Genomic DNA, 17,639 nt, shown 5'->3' with positions numbered 1-17,639 from the left:
GGACCATAAAATTAATTCCTTGTCTATTTATTGTATGGTCGCTGTGACTGATTAGATATCTGCTCTTTAAGAACTGATACAGGGTGAAATGAAACCGATGATTCACTGTACTGGTCCCTTTTATCAGTGACACACAGTACGCATGTCCCTGGCTCCCTTCCAATAAGATTTTGAATTCACCCTTTGTACCTTTGAAGTTTTCTGTTTTCCCAAGCTCTAAGCTGTCACAGACATGCTCTCCCTGTCATTACGGCAAACATTATGGGTAAGTACCTTTGTATAATAATTTATTCAACTCTGAACATTTTAAAATAGCACACAGGTGCTTTGTATTTGCAGTAGAATATCTTATTTTCCTGTATTTAAGAGCAGTTGCAACTGAGTCACTGATTGCTGCAAACTAGGGCAGCTTGTCACCTCAGGTCACTTCAATCCTGACAGAAATCTCTGGGGTGAAGATGTACGGTTTTCTGTTGTAGTTGCAGTTTGTCAGTCCATGAGAGAAAGGCAAATGACTGTTTGCTCCAGAATATGTTTTGTTATTGAAGGAAAGTTGACTGTACAGTCTGTGTTTTATGCAAGACTTATTATACTCAAGGCTTAGAAAACATAATGAATACAAAAGATGAAAGGAGGCTTACTTCAACATATATTTATGCTTAAACAGTAATCTGTCTATTAGGCCAAAGTAACAGATAGTTACATAACTATCATGCAGCTACAAGCTGGCTTCAACAAACAAGACCCTGATAACTAAGTCACTGCATGTCTGGCCAGCCCACATACACTTTTCATGTCCAAGGTTTTCCATAACTGCTCCATTGAATAGCACATTTTGGTTTTTCACTGCCTTTCATTTAATGGATTGTTTAGAACATCAAAAGACACATTATTCTAACTCCCCTGTTTCCAAAACCCTGGTGCAAAGTATTATAATTTTGAGTGATGAAAGTGTTTTTGCACAGGCTTACTGTTCATGAGTGTTTCAAAAGACTCTAAAGGAGCAATCTTGGACAACAACAACAACAAAAGAACCCCTCAGAAACTTTTTTTTTTTTACTCTGCGCAGACAATTTAAAGCACAATGGAGAGTTGCATCACATCCTGTGACTTAGTGTTTGTCTCCTCAAGAGGTTTCTATTAACTACTGCGGATTGTTAAGAACTGCAAGTTGGAAGAAGTACAATGTGATCTCTCCAGGCTCTTCCCACACAGTTTTACATTTAATTTAGTGATTCACAGTAATTATTGAAGAAGTGGACATATTGTCGTTGACTGAACTGATTCTTGTGTGCTCATCCTCCACCCCACGCTGCAGCCACTCTGCCTCCGGGTTTCAGGATGTGTGGGCAGAGATGGGCAGATCCCAGCGGACTCATGCAGACGAGGCCTCAGCAGCAGCGCCAGCAGCTGGACGGGACAGGAGAGCCTGGCCCAGGACGACCCAGAGATGTGGAGTCTCCTGCAGCAAGAGAAGGACAGGCAGTGTCGGGGACTGGAGCTCATCGCGTCAGAGGTAAGACCCAAATATAAAGTTTGAGGGAGACAGAAGTGATCGAAGCATCATAATAAAGAAAAAAAAACAGGTTAAAAAAGGTTACACTACATTTTCTGCACCTTCACCCATTTTCCTTCATTTACCCTAAATGCAAAAACAACATTCAAATGCAGGTTTTATGTAAACTGTGATAAACCATGACCCGCAGTCTGCTGAGTATAATCCACAGTAACTGTTTCAATATTTACTTGGTGTCTTGCGTCACACTATGTGTGAAATTAGTTCAGGAAAAACAGGTGTGTTTTGACACATAAACAGCCAATGAAAGCTTATTTAGTGTCTCAGGGGGATTTCCTCTTTTCCTCCTACTTATTATTCTTACATGAAGCTGTAGAAGCCAAACGACAAACAGGAGTCTCATTATGCTTTACGCATATGTTTCACATTTAGAGCTCAACTCATCAACTGTCAGTTGCGGTGGAAAACTGTTTAGGATCTTCATGTTCATGGAAGACATTCACAATGCCTTCAAACCTTCAATACTGCACTGAGTTTGTACCTTCTGCAGGATAGCAGCAAATAAAAGGGACGAGAAGCTGTTGTTAATTATCCTCTGTGCGTTATGTGGACAGAGATGTTAAAGATTTGCAGTATGAGATACAAAGCTGGAAAAACAACTTTAACTGAGGAAGTGCCTCCTCCTGCAGAGAAACCACAAGTCACCACAGTTGTAGTTTCTTGAATTTAACTGTTTTCTTCAGAGTCCTGGAGCTTCCTTTGCTTTTTACCCCCCTTGCAAGTGGCTGATTTCATCTAAGTGGAAGCTGTGGGAAAAGAAGGAAGCTTTCATTTTTTTATTCTCCAGCAATTATGAATCCACAGCACTACCAGTCACAATGACATCTGAAAGATTTTCATCTCGTTCATGTGCCGGCAGTCATTCGCCGCTGCAGGCCGACTCCCAGTGGAGTGCTACTGTTTTTTTTTCTTCTTCAGAAACACAGTCAAATGATCCCATTTGGTTCTTTCACTGATTTCTTCAACTGATCTCCACATTTTAAGTTGAAATATGGAAGGAGGAGTGATTGTGTAAATGCAGTGTTTGTGTGTGTCAAGAAAGTGTTTTGAAATGTCATAAAAAGAGATTTATGTCACATGGGGGACCGGTTTAAAACCCCACTGGAATGATTGAGAGATCCCAGAACAGTGACAAGTTTAGTCTAATAACAAGGCAGAGGGGGCGGCTGAGGAGGACTGAGAGAGGGAGAGAGGGAGAGAAGATGATCTGAAGTGAGAGTGGGAGAAAAAAAGAGACGAAGACAGGGAGAAAACTTCATTTACATTCATTTCATTTTCTGCAGCTCCATCTCTCCTGTGACATTTGACACAGTGCTGAGCTCCACAGGGATTCAGTACTTGTTAGATTCTGTTATATTCGTCTTTTAATTTGACTATATTACCTCTAATACACTAATATTGTGAGATAAGTTCATTTGAATCATCTTTTTAGCTTACAGAAAATGCTGCGATGAACGTTTTGTAAGATTTATTCCACAGATTTAAATGGCTTTAACTATTATTGTTGTTGTTGTTGTAATTTGTATTTGCAAGAGAAATGCTTGTTGTTCAAATAAGTGCATACTGAATAACTTAAGTTTAAACCTGAGCAGGGGTTTTCTGTCACCCTTCTCCCGGTAAATAAAGGTTATATTTAGATAGTGACAGGGCTGTGAATATATAACCACAATAAATAAAAAAGTTCTGTGTGTGGATTTTGACACTGTGTTTGTTTGTCCTGTCAGAACTTCTGCAGCCGTGCAGCACTGGAGGCACAGGGCTCCTGTCTGAACAACAAATACTCTGAGGGCTACCCAGGACAAAGGTAACTACACAGTTAATGTCCTTTCTACAATTTACTGTCATAATCATTCAAACAATTTTCAGATGCCCAAGCGCACAGTTTTGTGAAATTTCCTTTAAAAATTTTTGGTGAAGACAGTTTGAGACCAGAAGGTCACAGACTAGAGTATATGTGCTTATATGTACATTTGTACAATACCTTACCACACCATACCATATGAAAAGATACAATATGATACGATACAATGAAAAACCATACAATACAATATGATGAGATACAATACAATGCCATACGATGCAATATAATAGGATAGAATATGATGGCATATGATACAATACAAAGGAATAAGATTCGATACAACATGATATGATGAAATACAATATAATGCAATATAATACGATATGATTCCATATAATGAAATACGATACAATACAATATAAAATGAAGGACTAAAATATAATACCATACCATACCATACCATACCATACCATACCATACCATACCATACCATACCATACCATACCATATCATACATTATGATACAGTACAGTACGATACAATATTACTAAAAAGGTTGAAAATATGCAATACTATACAGCGCAGTAAAGACTGATATGATACAATATGATGCAAAACATTAATTATGATATAATAAACATGAAATACAAATACTAAAAGCAATACCAACACAAAATTATATGATTCAGTATGATATGATGCAATCCAGGATGATACAGTGCGATACTCTATGATATCACCCTTTCAAATCTTAATTTGTGTTTTTTGTTGTTACTCAGGTACTATGGAGGTGCAGAGATTGTAGACCAGATTGAACTGCTGTGTCAGAAGCGAGCGCTCACCACCTTTGGTCTGGACCCAAATCTGTGGGGTGTTAACGTCCAGCCGTACTCTGGATCTCCTGCTAACTTTGCAGCCTACACCTCCGTACTGCAGCCACATGACCGCATCATGGGCCTGGATCTGCCTGATGGAGGACAGTAAGTGAATATTTTAACATCTGATCAAGCCAGAGACGCTCAAACAGAAGTCCTGCACCCTTGTTTCGTCGTCTGCACAACAACTGATAATCCAACAACCAATAATTGGATCATGAATCATAAATATGTTAAAAAATTACCAAGATAATCAAAACAAACGAATTGCAAAATCTTTTGGAGGAAAAAAATTATAATTCCTGCCATTCGCTCTCTTAATTTTGATGGTTTGTTCAAATTTAGATTAATAAATAGATAGCAATTTCGGCTAATCATAAAATAACACATACTTATAATTCTTAGATGAACATTTAACCTTTTAAACATAATAGAAGTATGAATTGCCAGTTAATAACAAAAGGGATGTTGTTAAAAAATTTAACAAGTTCTTCTGCCATATCATGTTGACATGTTGTGACATTATCAGATAGCTAATGCATCATTTGTCACTGCAGTTTTGTGAGATGTGCCATGACATGGTTTGATTTTGTCTGTGTGGTTTGAACTTTTTCCCCACATTGAAATGGATGTTGTTTTGGGACTTAACATCAAGAGGCATTAATGTAAATGACAAAATGTTAGTCTCACAGTCTGGAGTTGTCACATGAATTCATCCTCTTTGAAATAGTTTGCATTTGAACTACAAGCATAGAAAATGGGGAAATGTTAACTATGTTTTCAAGCTGAGTTTCATAAGTGATAGCTGAAGACCTGCAAGTTCTATATGACAGACACTGCACGAAATGGCTATGATGGCTGTGTGGGAGTTAGTAGAGGTACAGTAGGAGAGAACGGTTTTATTTTTATATAAATTTCTGCAAAATATTTCATATATTTAGCATATGACAATAAATAGCAGTATAATATAGTGATATGAGGTAACAGCATGAAAAAAAAATCTTCTCAGAAGATCAACATAATATAATTTAAGGAAGATGTGGTCTTTGCATGATCAGATGAATTCAACTAAACAAGAAGGTGGAGAATAAAGGAAAGATGCAGGGTGACTAATACTGAAGTCCATTTCACATCAATTATTCTTTACCAAATATCATTACATAAATATCCCAGTCATATGGAAGATAAATTGTTTCTGAAGCACCTGCTTAGCTTTTGGGATGTGCAATTTACCATAAAAGTTATAAATGTACTTTTTCTATTTCATCACATTTGAGCCTCACCCACGGCTACATGACAGACACCAAGAGAATTTCAGCCACCTCCATCTACTTTGAATCGATGCCTTACAAGCTGAATGTGAGTAGATTGGCAAGTTTGGTTTGAACTATACTTCTGTTTAAAAAGTTTTTCTGAAAAGGAAAAGAATTGTCCAGATAAAAATATATGAGACCGTGAACACTTCCTTCTATCCCTGACTGTCTTATCTCAGCCCCAAACAGGTCAGATAGATTACGACCAGCTGGAGAAGACGGCCCGCCTGTTCAGACCCAGACTCATCATAGCAGGAACCAGCGCTTACGCTCGCCTCATCGATTATTCTCGCATGAAGAAGGTGCCTCTTTTCTGGAAATATGACCATGAATTTCTACACTAAAGCACACGCACTAAAAACATTATAATAGCTGTAAACTCAGTTGTTAAAGCAAGAATAGCAAATACACGGGCAATAAAAATTGGAAACGTAAGGAAAATGATAAGTGTTAACAATTAAACTGTATTTCAACAACATGGGAATTATGTTTATCACATAATGAGTCTGACTGTGTGTTTCAGCTGTGTGAGGAGCTGAACGCATACCTGCTGGCAGACATGGCTCACATCGGCGGCCTGGTTGCAACTGGAGCTGCTCCCTCTCCTTTTCAGCACGCCGACCTGGTCACCTCCACGACCCATAAGTCCCTGCGGGGAGCAAGGTGAGGGTCAGGATACGAATCAATGTTAACATATCACAGAGTGTTGTTGATAGCAGTCAATTCAGTAGTTAAAGTGTTTATTTTACTGTTCAGTAAGTCCTATAAAAAAAATAGAGTTTATTGAATGCAAGTATTTTGGATGTGATGTTGTTTGTTGTTACATATTAAACCAGACAGTTTACTGTTCAGTAAAAGTTTGCATTTGGCTTCCTCTCTCCGCTCTGCAGGGCTGGCCTGATCTTCTACCGGAAAGGTGTGCGGTCTATGGATAAGAAAGGCCAAGAGGTGCTCTATGACCTCCAGGACAGGGTGAACTTTGCCGTGTTCCCGTCACTTCAGGGCGGACCTCACAACCATGCCATTGCCGGTGTGGCCGTCGCCCTCAAACAGGTCCAGATACTCATTTTATTCATCAACATTCAAAAACAGCACGCAAAATTAACACCCTGCAGAACATTTTGATCACCAGCTTTATTTCAGAAGCTCACACAACGAACGAGTCCTCCAGTCAGTGGTTGTCATCTGGAGTATCCTGATACGGTCTTTCTCTTTCACACAGCATGTTTTCTGTCTTTGCAGGCCACCACTCTCATGTTCAAACAGTACATCGCTCAAGTGCTGCTGAACTCCAAGGCCATGGCGAACGCTCTGCTGAAGAAAGGCTACACTCTGGTGTCAGGTGGTTTTTCATGATAAAATGCACAATTTAAAATTTTTTTTTTTTTTTTTTTTTTTTTTTTTTAATCAAATTACATATAATTTTATACAATTAAACGTATTGTGCATAACAATGTTTTTGTATTGTTTCTCCTATAATGAAATTCAATTCAGCATCGAAATTTCAATTGCATTTCTACCTCTGCAGTTGCTTTTGGATCACTTGTCATTTGCTCCAACTTAATTTGCATTCTGTTGTTATGACTTTGGAAAAGTTCACTTACCCTTCACTTGACGACTGAATGGAAAGAAGTGAATATTGAGAGGAATTTTAAGATCGCAATGATAGTTTTTATCATTGTCTGCATGACATTATCTCCACTCAAAGGTTTGGAGCGTGAAGGGAACTAATCATTTATCTTACCATCTTTACCATAAACAAAACACAAACAGTAAATCTCTCCTCCTCCTCCTCCTCCTCCTCTCAGGTGGAACAGACAACCACCTGGTCTTGGTTGACCTTCGACCCCGTGGGATGGACGGTGCTCGAGCTGAGCGTGTCCTGGAGCTGGTGTCTATCACCGCCAACAAGAACACCTGCCCCGGAGACAAGAGCGCCCTCACGCCAGGGGGACTCAGACTCGGTATGTAAAGCTTGTGCTGATATTAAAATGTAGTGTTCATGGTAAAGATCTGCAGGACAGCAGGTGGTTTGGACGGACAGCCAGTCAGTGTTCCACCCTGTATGATACTGTCTGTGTCTGTGTTTGATTATGTTTGTCTTTATATTTGTCTTTGTGTCAATCGGTCTGTCAGTCAGTCTCTCAAACGCATCGATCTCAACCTCTGTATCAACTGTGATCAAATTAATATATGTCCATCTGTTGTTTTATCTGTCGCCACTTTCTTACAGGAACTCCAGCTCTGACCTCTCGACAGTTGAAGGAGGCAGACTTTGAAAAGGTTGTGGACTTCATTGATGAAGGGATTCGGATTGCACTGGATGTGAAAAAGAAGACTGGTGAGAGAGTTTTGTGTTTGTTTAGTGTAAACTTTAGCTTTAACAAGGGAGAGTGGTAAAGTTTGGAGTTTTATATACTCTTCAACACACCATCGGGACATGTTGTTAGTCTCTAATATAATTTCTAATGCTTGTTGACCCAGTTGAACCCAGAATGATGTGTGTAAAAAAGTACATAAAGTTCATTAATTTGCTTGCAGCTAAGAACCAAGACAAAATTGATTAGCTCGGAAGGGGGTGCAGAACAGCAGTATGGTTATGTATTTTTTGCTTTCTCTGTCTCCCAAAAGGAAACCTGGCTAGCTTCAAGTGCTTCCTGCTGGAGGACCCAGACACAGTGTCGCACATCGCAGAGCTACGCCAGCGGGTGGAGCTATTTGCCAGACCCTTCCCCATGCCGGGATTCACTGACCACTAAAAACACCCCTAACAGAAAGGTTGTCAACCCATCAGATCGAAGACATATCCTCTCCAGAGCTGTAATGTAACAGTCTTATGAATATATATTTTTGACTATGTTGCCATTGTAACAAGCATTGTTTCAGTATGTTGTCAGTTACAGTTTGGTCACTGTGCAGCATCACTGGTCATTTCTGCACAGTCACACTTTCATGTCAAGTGAAGGCATCATATCTACAAAATGACATGTAAAATGTAAAATGATGTAAATATATAAAATCCTGATTAATAAAAAGTTTATAAAGTCAGATCATACAAATTTCTAGAAATGATAAAACAGTGAAATAATCCCATTATCGCACATTAGTTATTTTGTGATGGCTGTGACAATAGAAATAATAGTTAATGTAATTACTCTACATCGCACTGTTTATTCACAACAGTTAAACGCCTGGTATTTAGCATCTCTAAGCAGTAAAGATTTCATAAATGGTTTTAACCAAACTATAACTGTAGCAGATATAAGCTAAGTCTTTATTATGTTGTATAACTCCTCTGAGGCGTCCTAATTAGTGAATGGTGTATAAACACATATTGATTGATAACGTTTAGTTGTAAAAATAAAAAATGTCCTCAAAGAAGAAGTTGTTGACAAATACTGCACAATAATAAATAATTAAACAGTCTTTATGGCTATGTCGTAGTGTTATAAACCATTTGCTACCTTTGATATACTGCTCATAAATGCTAAATAAGGTTACCAAGACCACAGTAATGAGATGATTTTCAGAAATGTCAGCCAGTTGTATGAGCAACCTGTTTAGTGGAACAATTTATTACACTTCCGAAAAATTATGTTTAAACATACTAGACGTGAAGACTAATTTGTTTTTGTACAGTCAGGAGATATTGAGGTTGATAATAGTGATCATTTCCAAGAAAGATAGGTTTAAATAGAAACTTTAAGTGTTTACAAATGTTGCACATAATGCACATCATCTACAGCAGCTGTACTTTCCATGAGATGTTTTCGACTAAGACGGGACTTCTGTTTGTTGCCCAAAGCCGTGAAGGACCTTGAGTGTTTGAGGTATCTTGACGTTTTGTGACTAAGCCAGTCTGAGAGCTCTTATCAACGTCAGGCTTTGTCTCACATCCTGGGAAACTCTCAGCAGCTGCGTTTGGGTTCAGTCTACATCCACAAAACGCCAAACGCAAAGAGGGGAAGCAATTCAGCAGCACGAACATTTTCAATCTTTGATATTTAGGATTATTTATGTGTGATAATGCCAGCTTCTGTGTCTTCACTTTGATTTGTTTCGTAAAGGATTTCTGAAGAATGTGTAATATATATGCGAGAGATCTTAACTGCAATAAAAACGGATCCTGAATGTTTACAAACCTGCTGAATTTTCCAATATTTATGTTTTATATGTATATTTATTGAACTTCATTGTATTGTTCTAACTGTGGTATGAAAACCTGTTGTGATGTAAGGTAGAGAGGAGGATGATTTCTGTTTACAGGGGAGGGGCTGCAGTTTTTATAAACACCGATTCCTTTTAAGCTGCTGGAATTTCCTCCGGTCATTTCCTCTCGCTGTCAACATCAGGAAAAAAGAAAAAGAGAATAAAAGCTGAGACGAGACAGTGACGGAGATCTGACAGGCAGACAGCTGGAGTCAGAGCTTCACGCGCTGAAAAACTTTGGCTGGAACGGTTTCAGCGCCCTTCAGACAACTGCTTTGTCCAGTCTGACTTCTCCACAGGACAGATGATGGTGTTTCATGACTGTTACATGACCAATAAGCAGACTGTACCTGTTATAAACTAGCCGGATGTCGACGTCTCTTTATGTCATCCTGCGACTCCACATTGCATAATGCCAGTAAACAGACAGCTCATTATGTACATGAGAAGATGAGCACGTTATATAACAACCGAATCCCTCACTGTCCTCAATAAACCATCGGAAGTGGCATTCCTGCTCATTTAAACGCTTCCTCAGCAAATGTTTCTCAAATGGCTGCAGTCAGATCATAATACTCCCAGACACATAAAAACAGAAAAGAAATGGAATTATAAACTTTGTTTTTATTTTTATTTTGATGTGTTTATTTATCATTTTGAGGGGATTTTCCTCAGCGAAACAAAGTGATTTATAAAGAAGCACGGAACGAATTTGGAACATGAAGCGCTGCTGCTGCTGCTGCTGCTGCTGCCTATTGGAGCATTTAATATTTACTTCACTGAAAAACTGAAAGGGCTTTTGTTTTGACTCAGACTTCTTTTCAGTCTGCCTCCTAATTTTTTGGGGATCAAGTTGCTACTGCTTCAGTTTCTGCCAGAGGAATGTGTCCTCTCCGTAGAGGCCGTAGCAGCTGAATCACAGGTCAAAGGTCCGGGACGTTCTCAGCTCTGCCATCAGAAAACGCACACAAACAAACCTCAGGACACGCAGACACTCACACGTACAGACTTGCAGCATCACAACACAAATACCGCTTCATCTATGTGCCTCTTTCTCATGACCTGGCAGCTCCTGTGTGTGTGATTTTTAAGGCTTTTAAGACTCTGTGAGGGAAATCATTTGACCCTCATGTTCCATCGCTTCGGGTCACTAACCTTATTGGCACAGCAGTCCTTGCAGTGGTCAGAATGAGGATTTTTAAATGTTCACTATTCTTTGTTCCTCCTTCATTGCCTCTTTTAGTTATATTACTAGGAAGAACACACAGCCGACACTGAGATGAAGGGGAGTCAGAGTGCAGAGAACTGCAGGAGAGTCTCATTTTTACTCAAGAAAACTGAGAGATCTTGTTAAAAAAAAAAAAGGTATATACTTTTTTTTTTTTTTATCCTCGTGAACTAGCAATAAAGTTACTGAGGCAGTAAATTAAAAGCAAAAATAGGAGGGGGTAGCAGACGGGCACCACAGGACAAAAAGTCACAAGTTAAGGGTTGAAAAATCCTTTTGTCTCCAGAGAGGTCCTCGGTTAGTTACAGGTTTATAATGTATTTTTATATTTAAAAAAAAAAATATTGAATAATATTTACATTGGATTTTGTTTTGAATGTATTCAAACCCATGAATGATAGTATTATGTTGTGTCACTCAAGTGCAGTTTCTCCAACAAGGGGTCAACAGAGTAAATGTTATCTTAAAGTCAATCAGAGAACAAGTTTGTACTTCATCCATCTGTTCATACTGCAGTGTTTTAGGACATATTTATGTCTGCAGTATGAAGAAACTGTGGTACAAGGAGTGTCTGTGTGTATGTACTTGTAACAAAAAGCTTGTTAACGTGAATCATCTAATTTAGTATGAAGACTTGGTTTAAGGTTTGTTTAATGTTGGTCTAAGGTTTAGGGGTTATGCTAAGTCTCCAGAAAATGAATGTAAATTGATGTAAACATGACTGTGTGTGTGTGGTGAGCATGCTCAGGTTGTACACACTGTATTCTGTTGTCATACATCAACGCCGTGCAGGAGGCTGAGTGTTCAGCATCCTGCCACTGCTGCCACTGATCAAAGACACCCTGCTGCTGTCACACACACTGGTACACACACAAACCAACACACATTAAATGTGGTTATAGAGGCACCGCATCAGGCTGCAGAGTGACAGCTGCACTGCCAACAGATGGATCTGCTCCATTAGAGCTACTGACTGCATAGACTTATGTGGAAAAAGATGTGTATCTGACTCAGATCCATGCAGGTGTTTGAGGAAAATCACGTACGTGTGTTTCTGTGTGTGTTTCTGTGTGTGTGTGTGTGTGTGTGTGTGTGTGTGTGTGTGTGTGTGTGTGTGTGTGTGTGTGTGTGTGTGTGTGTGTGTGTGTGTGTGCAGAGTGGCAAAAAAGCTCTCCTCCAAACATGAGTGAGACAGTTTATTAATTGAAATAATCCAGTTTATTTAAAGTGTCTCTGCTTTTTTCCATAACTTACACAGTCATTGCTGAATTTAGTGGCTGCTAAACTTACAATCATGTGACAGTTATGAAGAAATAAACGCAGGCTGGTTAATAACATTAATTTGACCTTCAATGTGATGCAGCACAGCAGGCTAGTGTGATCTAATGAAAAGCTGATATAGTTAAAGCTCCTCACTTGCAGAATATATGGAAAAACGTTCAAAGCTTTCAGCTGCAGAGAGAGACAAGACCATTTTCTGTTTAACCTTCAGACAAAAGAAGCAAACCAGAGTGTTTGTAGGTTGTAGCTCCTTAACTGCAAATGTTTTAAATTCATGCTGAACCATTTCTGGATACAGATTTATAAACTTTTAGATCTTTAGATGTATTTTTTTTTGTTCATGCTCAACGGACTTCTGTGCAGCATGAAAAAACAGATCTTGCAGACTCCTGAATCAGATTTTGAAAGTCTCCTAATTGATGGTCATACTGTACAGAAGTAAATGGAAATCAGTATGCTTTTAAATTTCAAAACCAGGGCAGAATGGTTGTATAATGGTTATCTGTATATTGTTAAGTACTTGTGATTTACAGAGAACTGTCTAAATAATGCAAAATATTACTCCTCAGTACATGATAAATGGCACAGGGTGAGCATGTTCATATAATGTCTCTCCTGTGTAAGTGTTTAAATATATAGAAATGCTACATTTTTTAATATGACTACGTGCCTTCAGGTTTGAGTCACTGACGATCCCAAAAACATTAAGCAGGTCACCAGCAGCTTTACAAACATCACCGAGATACTTTTTTTTTTTTTTACAGAACCTGATCTGGGATCCCTTTCACGCTCCACCTGCACTGTGGCCTTCAGGGAGGGCGGGGGGAGTGAATCTGACCCTAGATCAGGATCTTCTGTATTTTTTTACACTTTGCTTTGTGAGATTCAGAAGTCAGGTCCCTCCTTCTTCAAGTTTTTGTAGTCTGTGGTGATGGCAACAAACTGGGTAGGAAGCAGGGAGAAGATCAAATTCAATTCATGCTGTTGTGCAAGGAAATAACTGATGTATATAATGTTATATCAATCAAATAATCAATCAACAATCAAACCTGATCCAATTATCATGTACAAGCACAAGTATGTGTGCTGTTTTACCTTGTACTGGTATGTGGGGTCAAGGTTATTCCATGGTTCAGGGTTATTGGTCTTGTTCCAGCTAAACACACAAACACACACACAATTGGCATATGTTAGACTCTTTGGAAATCTGATATAAATGAATAAACCTCTCATTCATCCCCACTTTATTCGATCACACTCAACAAAATAAAATAAAAAGAAGCAAAGACAACCAGAAGTTGAGGCTGTGATTCACACAGGAGTGCTCTCTGTCTGGTGTGCCATAATCAGGACACTCTTTCTGAGCATTTCATCAAGCTTGAAAAATAACCTGGGCTGTAAAGAAACAATAAAAAGACCTGCCAATAAACAAGACGGTGGAGCATCCTGTGAGATCTTATTGAAAGCTCTTTGCTGCATCTGTTGTAACTGGGGTTTCATGAATCAACAGTTTGGATAGCAGCGGGAGGGGAGGAAGTCCGAGCGAGAGGCGGCTCGAGTGGGAGATGAAAGCAAGCCGGAGATCCGTGTTGTCAGAAACAATCATGAAACAAATCCTTCTGCTGAGTTAAAGTTGAGAAGTATTCATCTCCTCTCCACACGCGTGTAAAATATGAACAAATCTGCATTTCAGGATCAAATTAAGACTAACAGAGGGAGGAAGTTTAATTAGTCTGAAGGGAGCATTTCCTTGTTAGGAGTCTATCCTGTGATCATCCTTCAGGGGGCATTAATCATTGAATATTGTGAAAAGAGAACAGATGTGTAAACCTGGGAAAACGCACCTATTATTACAGTATGTTAATCAGCAGTTTCTGTGTGCAAGGTAATTAATTAAAAACTGATGGGAACAGGTTTTACTTAAATCCTTGATCATGTATGTTGTTGTTTTTTCAGTAAACTGCTAAAGATGTCCATTAAAAGGTGAGTTTTTATAGTTTTACTAACAATCATACAGACATTATTTCTATTGCATATTAATGGTGAAATTTGAAGGTCCTTACGTAACATGGGGTCCTCTGGCCAACCGCATCAAATATAAAGTTGCTCCACCCATTCCCAAACAGATAAAGAAGAACTGGGGGATGAGCTGAGGAGAAATAGACAAGGTCAATTATGATTAAGCTTCTTAAATGTTATTTTACATGTTTCACACATAAACTGACAGATACAAGACATTTTTTGTGTAAATACTGCTGTCTCCTCTGCAACACAGTGGGGACACTGTTTTTGTTTAAAGATGCAAAGGAAGTTTGATTTGGAAAAAAATTGCTTCTCTACAGAAAGAGCAATAAACTCCGGAAAATTGCTTAAAGTCACTTTATTGGACCAGCATGAAAAGAGAAAAAAACGCTGAGGATGGTTATATACAGTGTTAATATCTCGTAGAAATTTAGTTGTTGCACAGTGAGGGGCAAGTATGTATTAACAAATTGAGTAAAGAGGTTAAAGTGCATAATCAAAGGTGTTGCTAATTCTAAGTAATTGACTGCTATGACTGAATTACTGGGATGACTGCTGGGTTTTTGTGTTACTGTTGTGGGCTATGTGAAAGAGTATTGGATTTATTATTGCATTGCACTGCTTGTGGGCACTGGGAGACTTTGTTAACAAGTGGCCTGCTTTTGTTCAGTCACTCTTCGTCATCCAAATGTACCTACTGACACACAGTACGGTGGTGTGTGTGTGTGTGTGTGTGTGTGTGTGTGTGTGTGTGTGTGTGTGTGTGTGTGTGTGTGTGTGTGTAAGACGGCTGTGGAACGTAACTAAGTATATGTTTGAGGTACTTGTAAATTTTAGAGGGAATTCTTACACTTTGGGCTCCACTACAGTTATCAGACAGCTGTAGTTCGCATATATGTTCATTGTAAATTTAGAAACACTTACCTGTCTGTGTTTTTGATGCAAAGTTAGATAAATAGTGAATTGTCTTTTCTTTTTTTTTTTCTTTTTTTTTTTTAAGAATAGCTACTGTTTCTAATGTTCATTAACCCCCTCACCATTTCTGCACCTGTCTTTCAACTATGTTCAGTAGCCGGTTGCTGCTCTCATCTTCATCGGTCACAGATGATGATGGCTATTAGTAGCTGGTTAGTGAGCTTTGAAGAGAAACGTTTTTATGCTGCATTTACAAAAGTCATTTTTTTATGCTAAAATCTTTCTGTGACTATTCAGACACATGTAAAATTAAATGTTGAGAAGTAAGAGGTTTTGGACTCATTCTATGTAACTAAACTTCTGTCTGTCTCTCTGTCTCAGCACCACATCCCACCTGTCTGTCTGCTAGTCTCTATCTGACTTCCTGTCTGTCTGTCTCACTAGCTATCCATTCATCTGGCTGTCTCCGGGACTCAAACTTTTGGACTGTCTCTAACAGCCCATCTGTCTCTCTGTTGTAACTTGATCAAGGAGGTTTGTAGAGTCTCAGGGATTTGCTCCCTACAGCTTCTCTCTCTCTTTCTCTCTCTCTGGCTGTCTGTCTCTCAGTGAGGCTGTCAGGATGATAGACCATATCAAGAGCTCTGGTAGAGTCTCATAGGGATTTCCTCCCTGCAGCTCCTCTTACTCTCTCTCTTTCTCCTGGGAGGCCAGTAACAAGAAGTTAAAACTCTGTCAGTCCTCTCTCTGACAGCTAAGCCGGTTAAAACATGCAGAAATAATCCCCTCCCCTGTAGCGACAACTCATATTTTAAAATGTATTTCATTCCAACTACTCCTTTCCTAACTGCTGAGATTTTGTCAGTTTAGATTTAGGAAGTTTGGAGAAGTAATGGATGTGTTTTTGAAGTGTTAAGCTTCTCTCTCAGCTTGGTTTGACTTTAAAACGAGTCACTGGAGCAACTTAACCTACTCAATTAGAGCAAAGATAAGATTAGATGAGACCAAATTAGACTTCTGATCACATCCCTGGCTTTGACCAATTCATTTACCAGCACTCTACAAACACTGCAGGTGTAAAAGTTCATTACTAGTAGAGGGGAGGATTTTTAACATATTAGGATAAATATATTAGAATATTGCGTAACATTTCCATGGAGCTATTCAGTAAATCAATCAATATATTTTCTGTGATTTTATTGTGAAACTATTTGCACTTTATACATCATAGAAAACCAAAATATGCTACTCTGAGTTTGTAGTATTTGATAAATATTACAGATAACAGAGCTGTCAAAATGATAAATTTATTCAGTGAAGTAAATCAGAATAATTTTCACTTCAACAAATTTCTGCTCGGTTATTTAAAATAAATGTTTTCATAAGAAATATTCAGGAAATTGGACAACGCTGAGACATTGTTGAGTTACTACTAAAATATTAGCTGCAAATTAAAAAACTTTGAACATGGCTGGTCAAAACATGAAACTAAAGAGTAAACAAATAAAAGTTACTTACACCAGGGTGCTTCTTAGCATGCTCTACTGCCGTCCGCAACATGATGGCACCAGTTTATAGAAAAATCTAGGAACAATGCATGAAATCAAGTGATTCAGAGTCAATATTTCAGGCCCTTGTCATCAACAACCACAAGGTCTGCTCAGCCGTCCACACACAGGATTTAGATCTGTTGCTCTCTGCATGTGGAGTGAGGAGAGAGGAGAGAGGAGGGAGGGGGGGAGGGTAGGGGGGAGAAAGAGAGAAAGAGGTCATTTACATCTGATTACAGCCACTGCTGTTCCCCTGTTGGGTGATTACACTGTGCTGGACACTGTGTAACAGTTTATATTCAAAAGACAAAGTTTCATCCCTGTAATTGTTCATTTAATATCGAGATCAGAGACACATGATGGTCATATCAGGGTGTTCACTCACTCAAATCCTACAGAGAACTCACAGGTTTTTTTCTCCACCATTTCCTTCACTGAGTTTGAAGACTTTTTGGTCTTCTGGGAGCCGACTACAGGAAGTGGAAAAGCATACAAACACCGTGTCCTTTTAAAAGCCACTGGGGAACATCTGTGCATATGGATCCTTATCAGTTCCTCAACCCCAACACCCACATGATGAGCATCATTCTTCTGGGATTTGTTTCAGAAAAATAAACTTCAGCAAACTGTTGTCAACATTAAAAACTGGATAAGTTATACATTTAAAAGGTAAAAAATTGACACAAACTTGACAGATGTGTTGTTTTGTGATGTATTAATGTTACGTCCTCTTCATAAACACTTCTTGGAGTTAATTCTTCAGGCAATTATCTTGGCCACAAAAGTCAAAGACACTCAATTACCATGTTTGATCCTTTTAAGGACTTCTCACGAGAACAATCAGCACCATTAAAGAACTAAATGGACAA

At 38.8% G+C, this 17,639-nt stretch overlaps 2 protein-coding genes across 2 annotated transcripts; one reads left to right on the top strand and one right to left on the bottom strand.

The window, feature by feature from the left end:
• The first annotated feature begins 149 nt into the window (after positions 1–149).
• Positions 150–9,706, top strand: LOC138193268 (serine hydroxymethyltransferase, mitochondrial-like). Its single transcript, XM_069141200.1, has 12 exons — positions 150–265; positions 1,319–1,516; positions 3,301–3,380; positions 4,157–4,357; positions 5,530–5,611; positions 5,745–5,867; positions 6,089–6,228; positions 6,456–6,618; positions 6,808–6,907; positions 7,374–7,529; positions 7,799–7,906; positions 8,197–9,706. Exons 1-12 carry the CDS (start codon positions 233–235, stop codon positions 8,322–8,324), a joined length of 1,512 nt encoding a protein of 503 aa, XP_068997301.1. The 5' UTR covers positions 150–232; the 3' UTR covers positions 8,325–9,706.
• A 2,477-nt stretch (positions 9,707–12,183) lies between these two features.
• Positions 12,184–16,919, bottom strand: ndufa4l2a (NDUFA4 mitochondrial complex associated like 2a). The gene is made up of 4 exons (XM_069141029.1): positions 16,739–16,919; positions 14,347–14,432; positions 13,379–13,439; positions 12,184–13,225 (listed from the first exon to the last, which is right to left on the bottom strand). The coding sequence occupies exons 1-4, from the start codon at positions 16,778–16,780 to the stop codon at positions 13,169–13,171; spliced, it is 246 nt and encodes an 81-aa protein (XP_068997130.1). The 5' UTR covers positions 16,781–16,919; the 3' UTR covers positions 12,184–13,168.
• Positions 16,920–17,639: the final 720 nt, after the last annotated feature.

This window comes from Embiotoca jacksoni, unplaced genomic scaffold (genome assembly GCF_022577435.1).
Source record: "Embiotoca jacksoni isolate LCO1_2020_lvr unplaced genomic scaffold, fEmbJac1.0.p SCAF_9, whole genome shotgun sequence".
Taxonomy (NCBI): domain Eukaryota; kingdom Metazoa; phylum Chordata; class Actinopteri; family Embiotocidae; genus Embiotoca; species Embiotoca jacksoni.
This window is presented reverse-complemented; position numbering and strand designations above follow the sequence as displayed.

Excerpts from the sequence above, each read along its gene's own strand:
- LOC138193268 (XM_069141200.1), top strand. The coding sequence starts at position 233 with ATGCTCTCCCTGTCATTACGGCAAACATTATGG. Across the intron at positions 5,612-5,744 it reads CGATGCCTTACAAGCTGAAT|CCCCAAACAGGTCAGATAGA; the intron begins GTGAGTAGATTG and ends GTCTTATCTCAG. Across the intron at positions 6,908-7,373 it reads AGGCTACACTCTGGTGTCAG|GTGGAACAGACAACCACCTG; the intron begins GTGGTTTTTCAT and ends TCCTCCTCTCAG.
- ndufa4l2a (XM_069141029.1), bottom strand. The coding sequence starts at position 16,780 with ATGTTGCGGACGGCAGTAGAGCATGCTAAGAAGCACCCTGGT. Across the intron at positions 14,433-16,738 it reads ATGCTAAGAAGCACCCTGGT|CTCATCCCCCAGTTCTTCTT; the intron begins GTAAGTAACTTT and ends ATTTCTCCTCAG. Across the intron at positions 13,440-14,346 it reads GCCAGAGGACCCCATGTTAC|CTGGAACAAGACCAATAACC; the intron begins GTAAGGACCTTC and ends TTGTGTGTTTAG.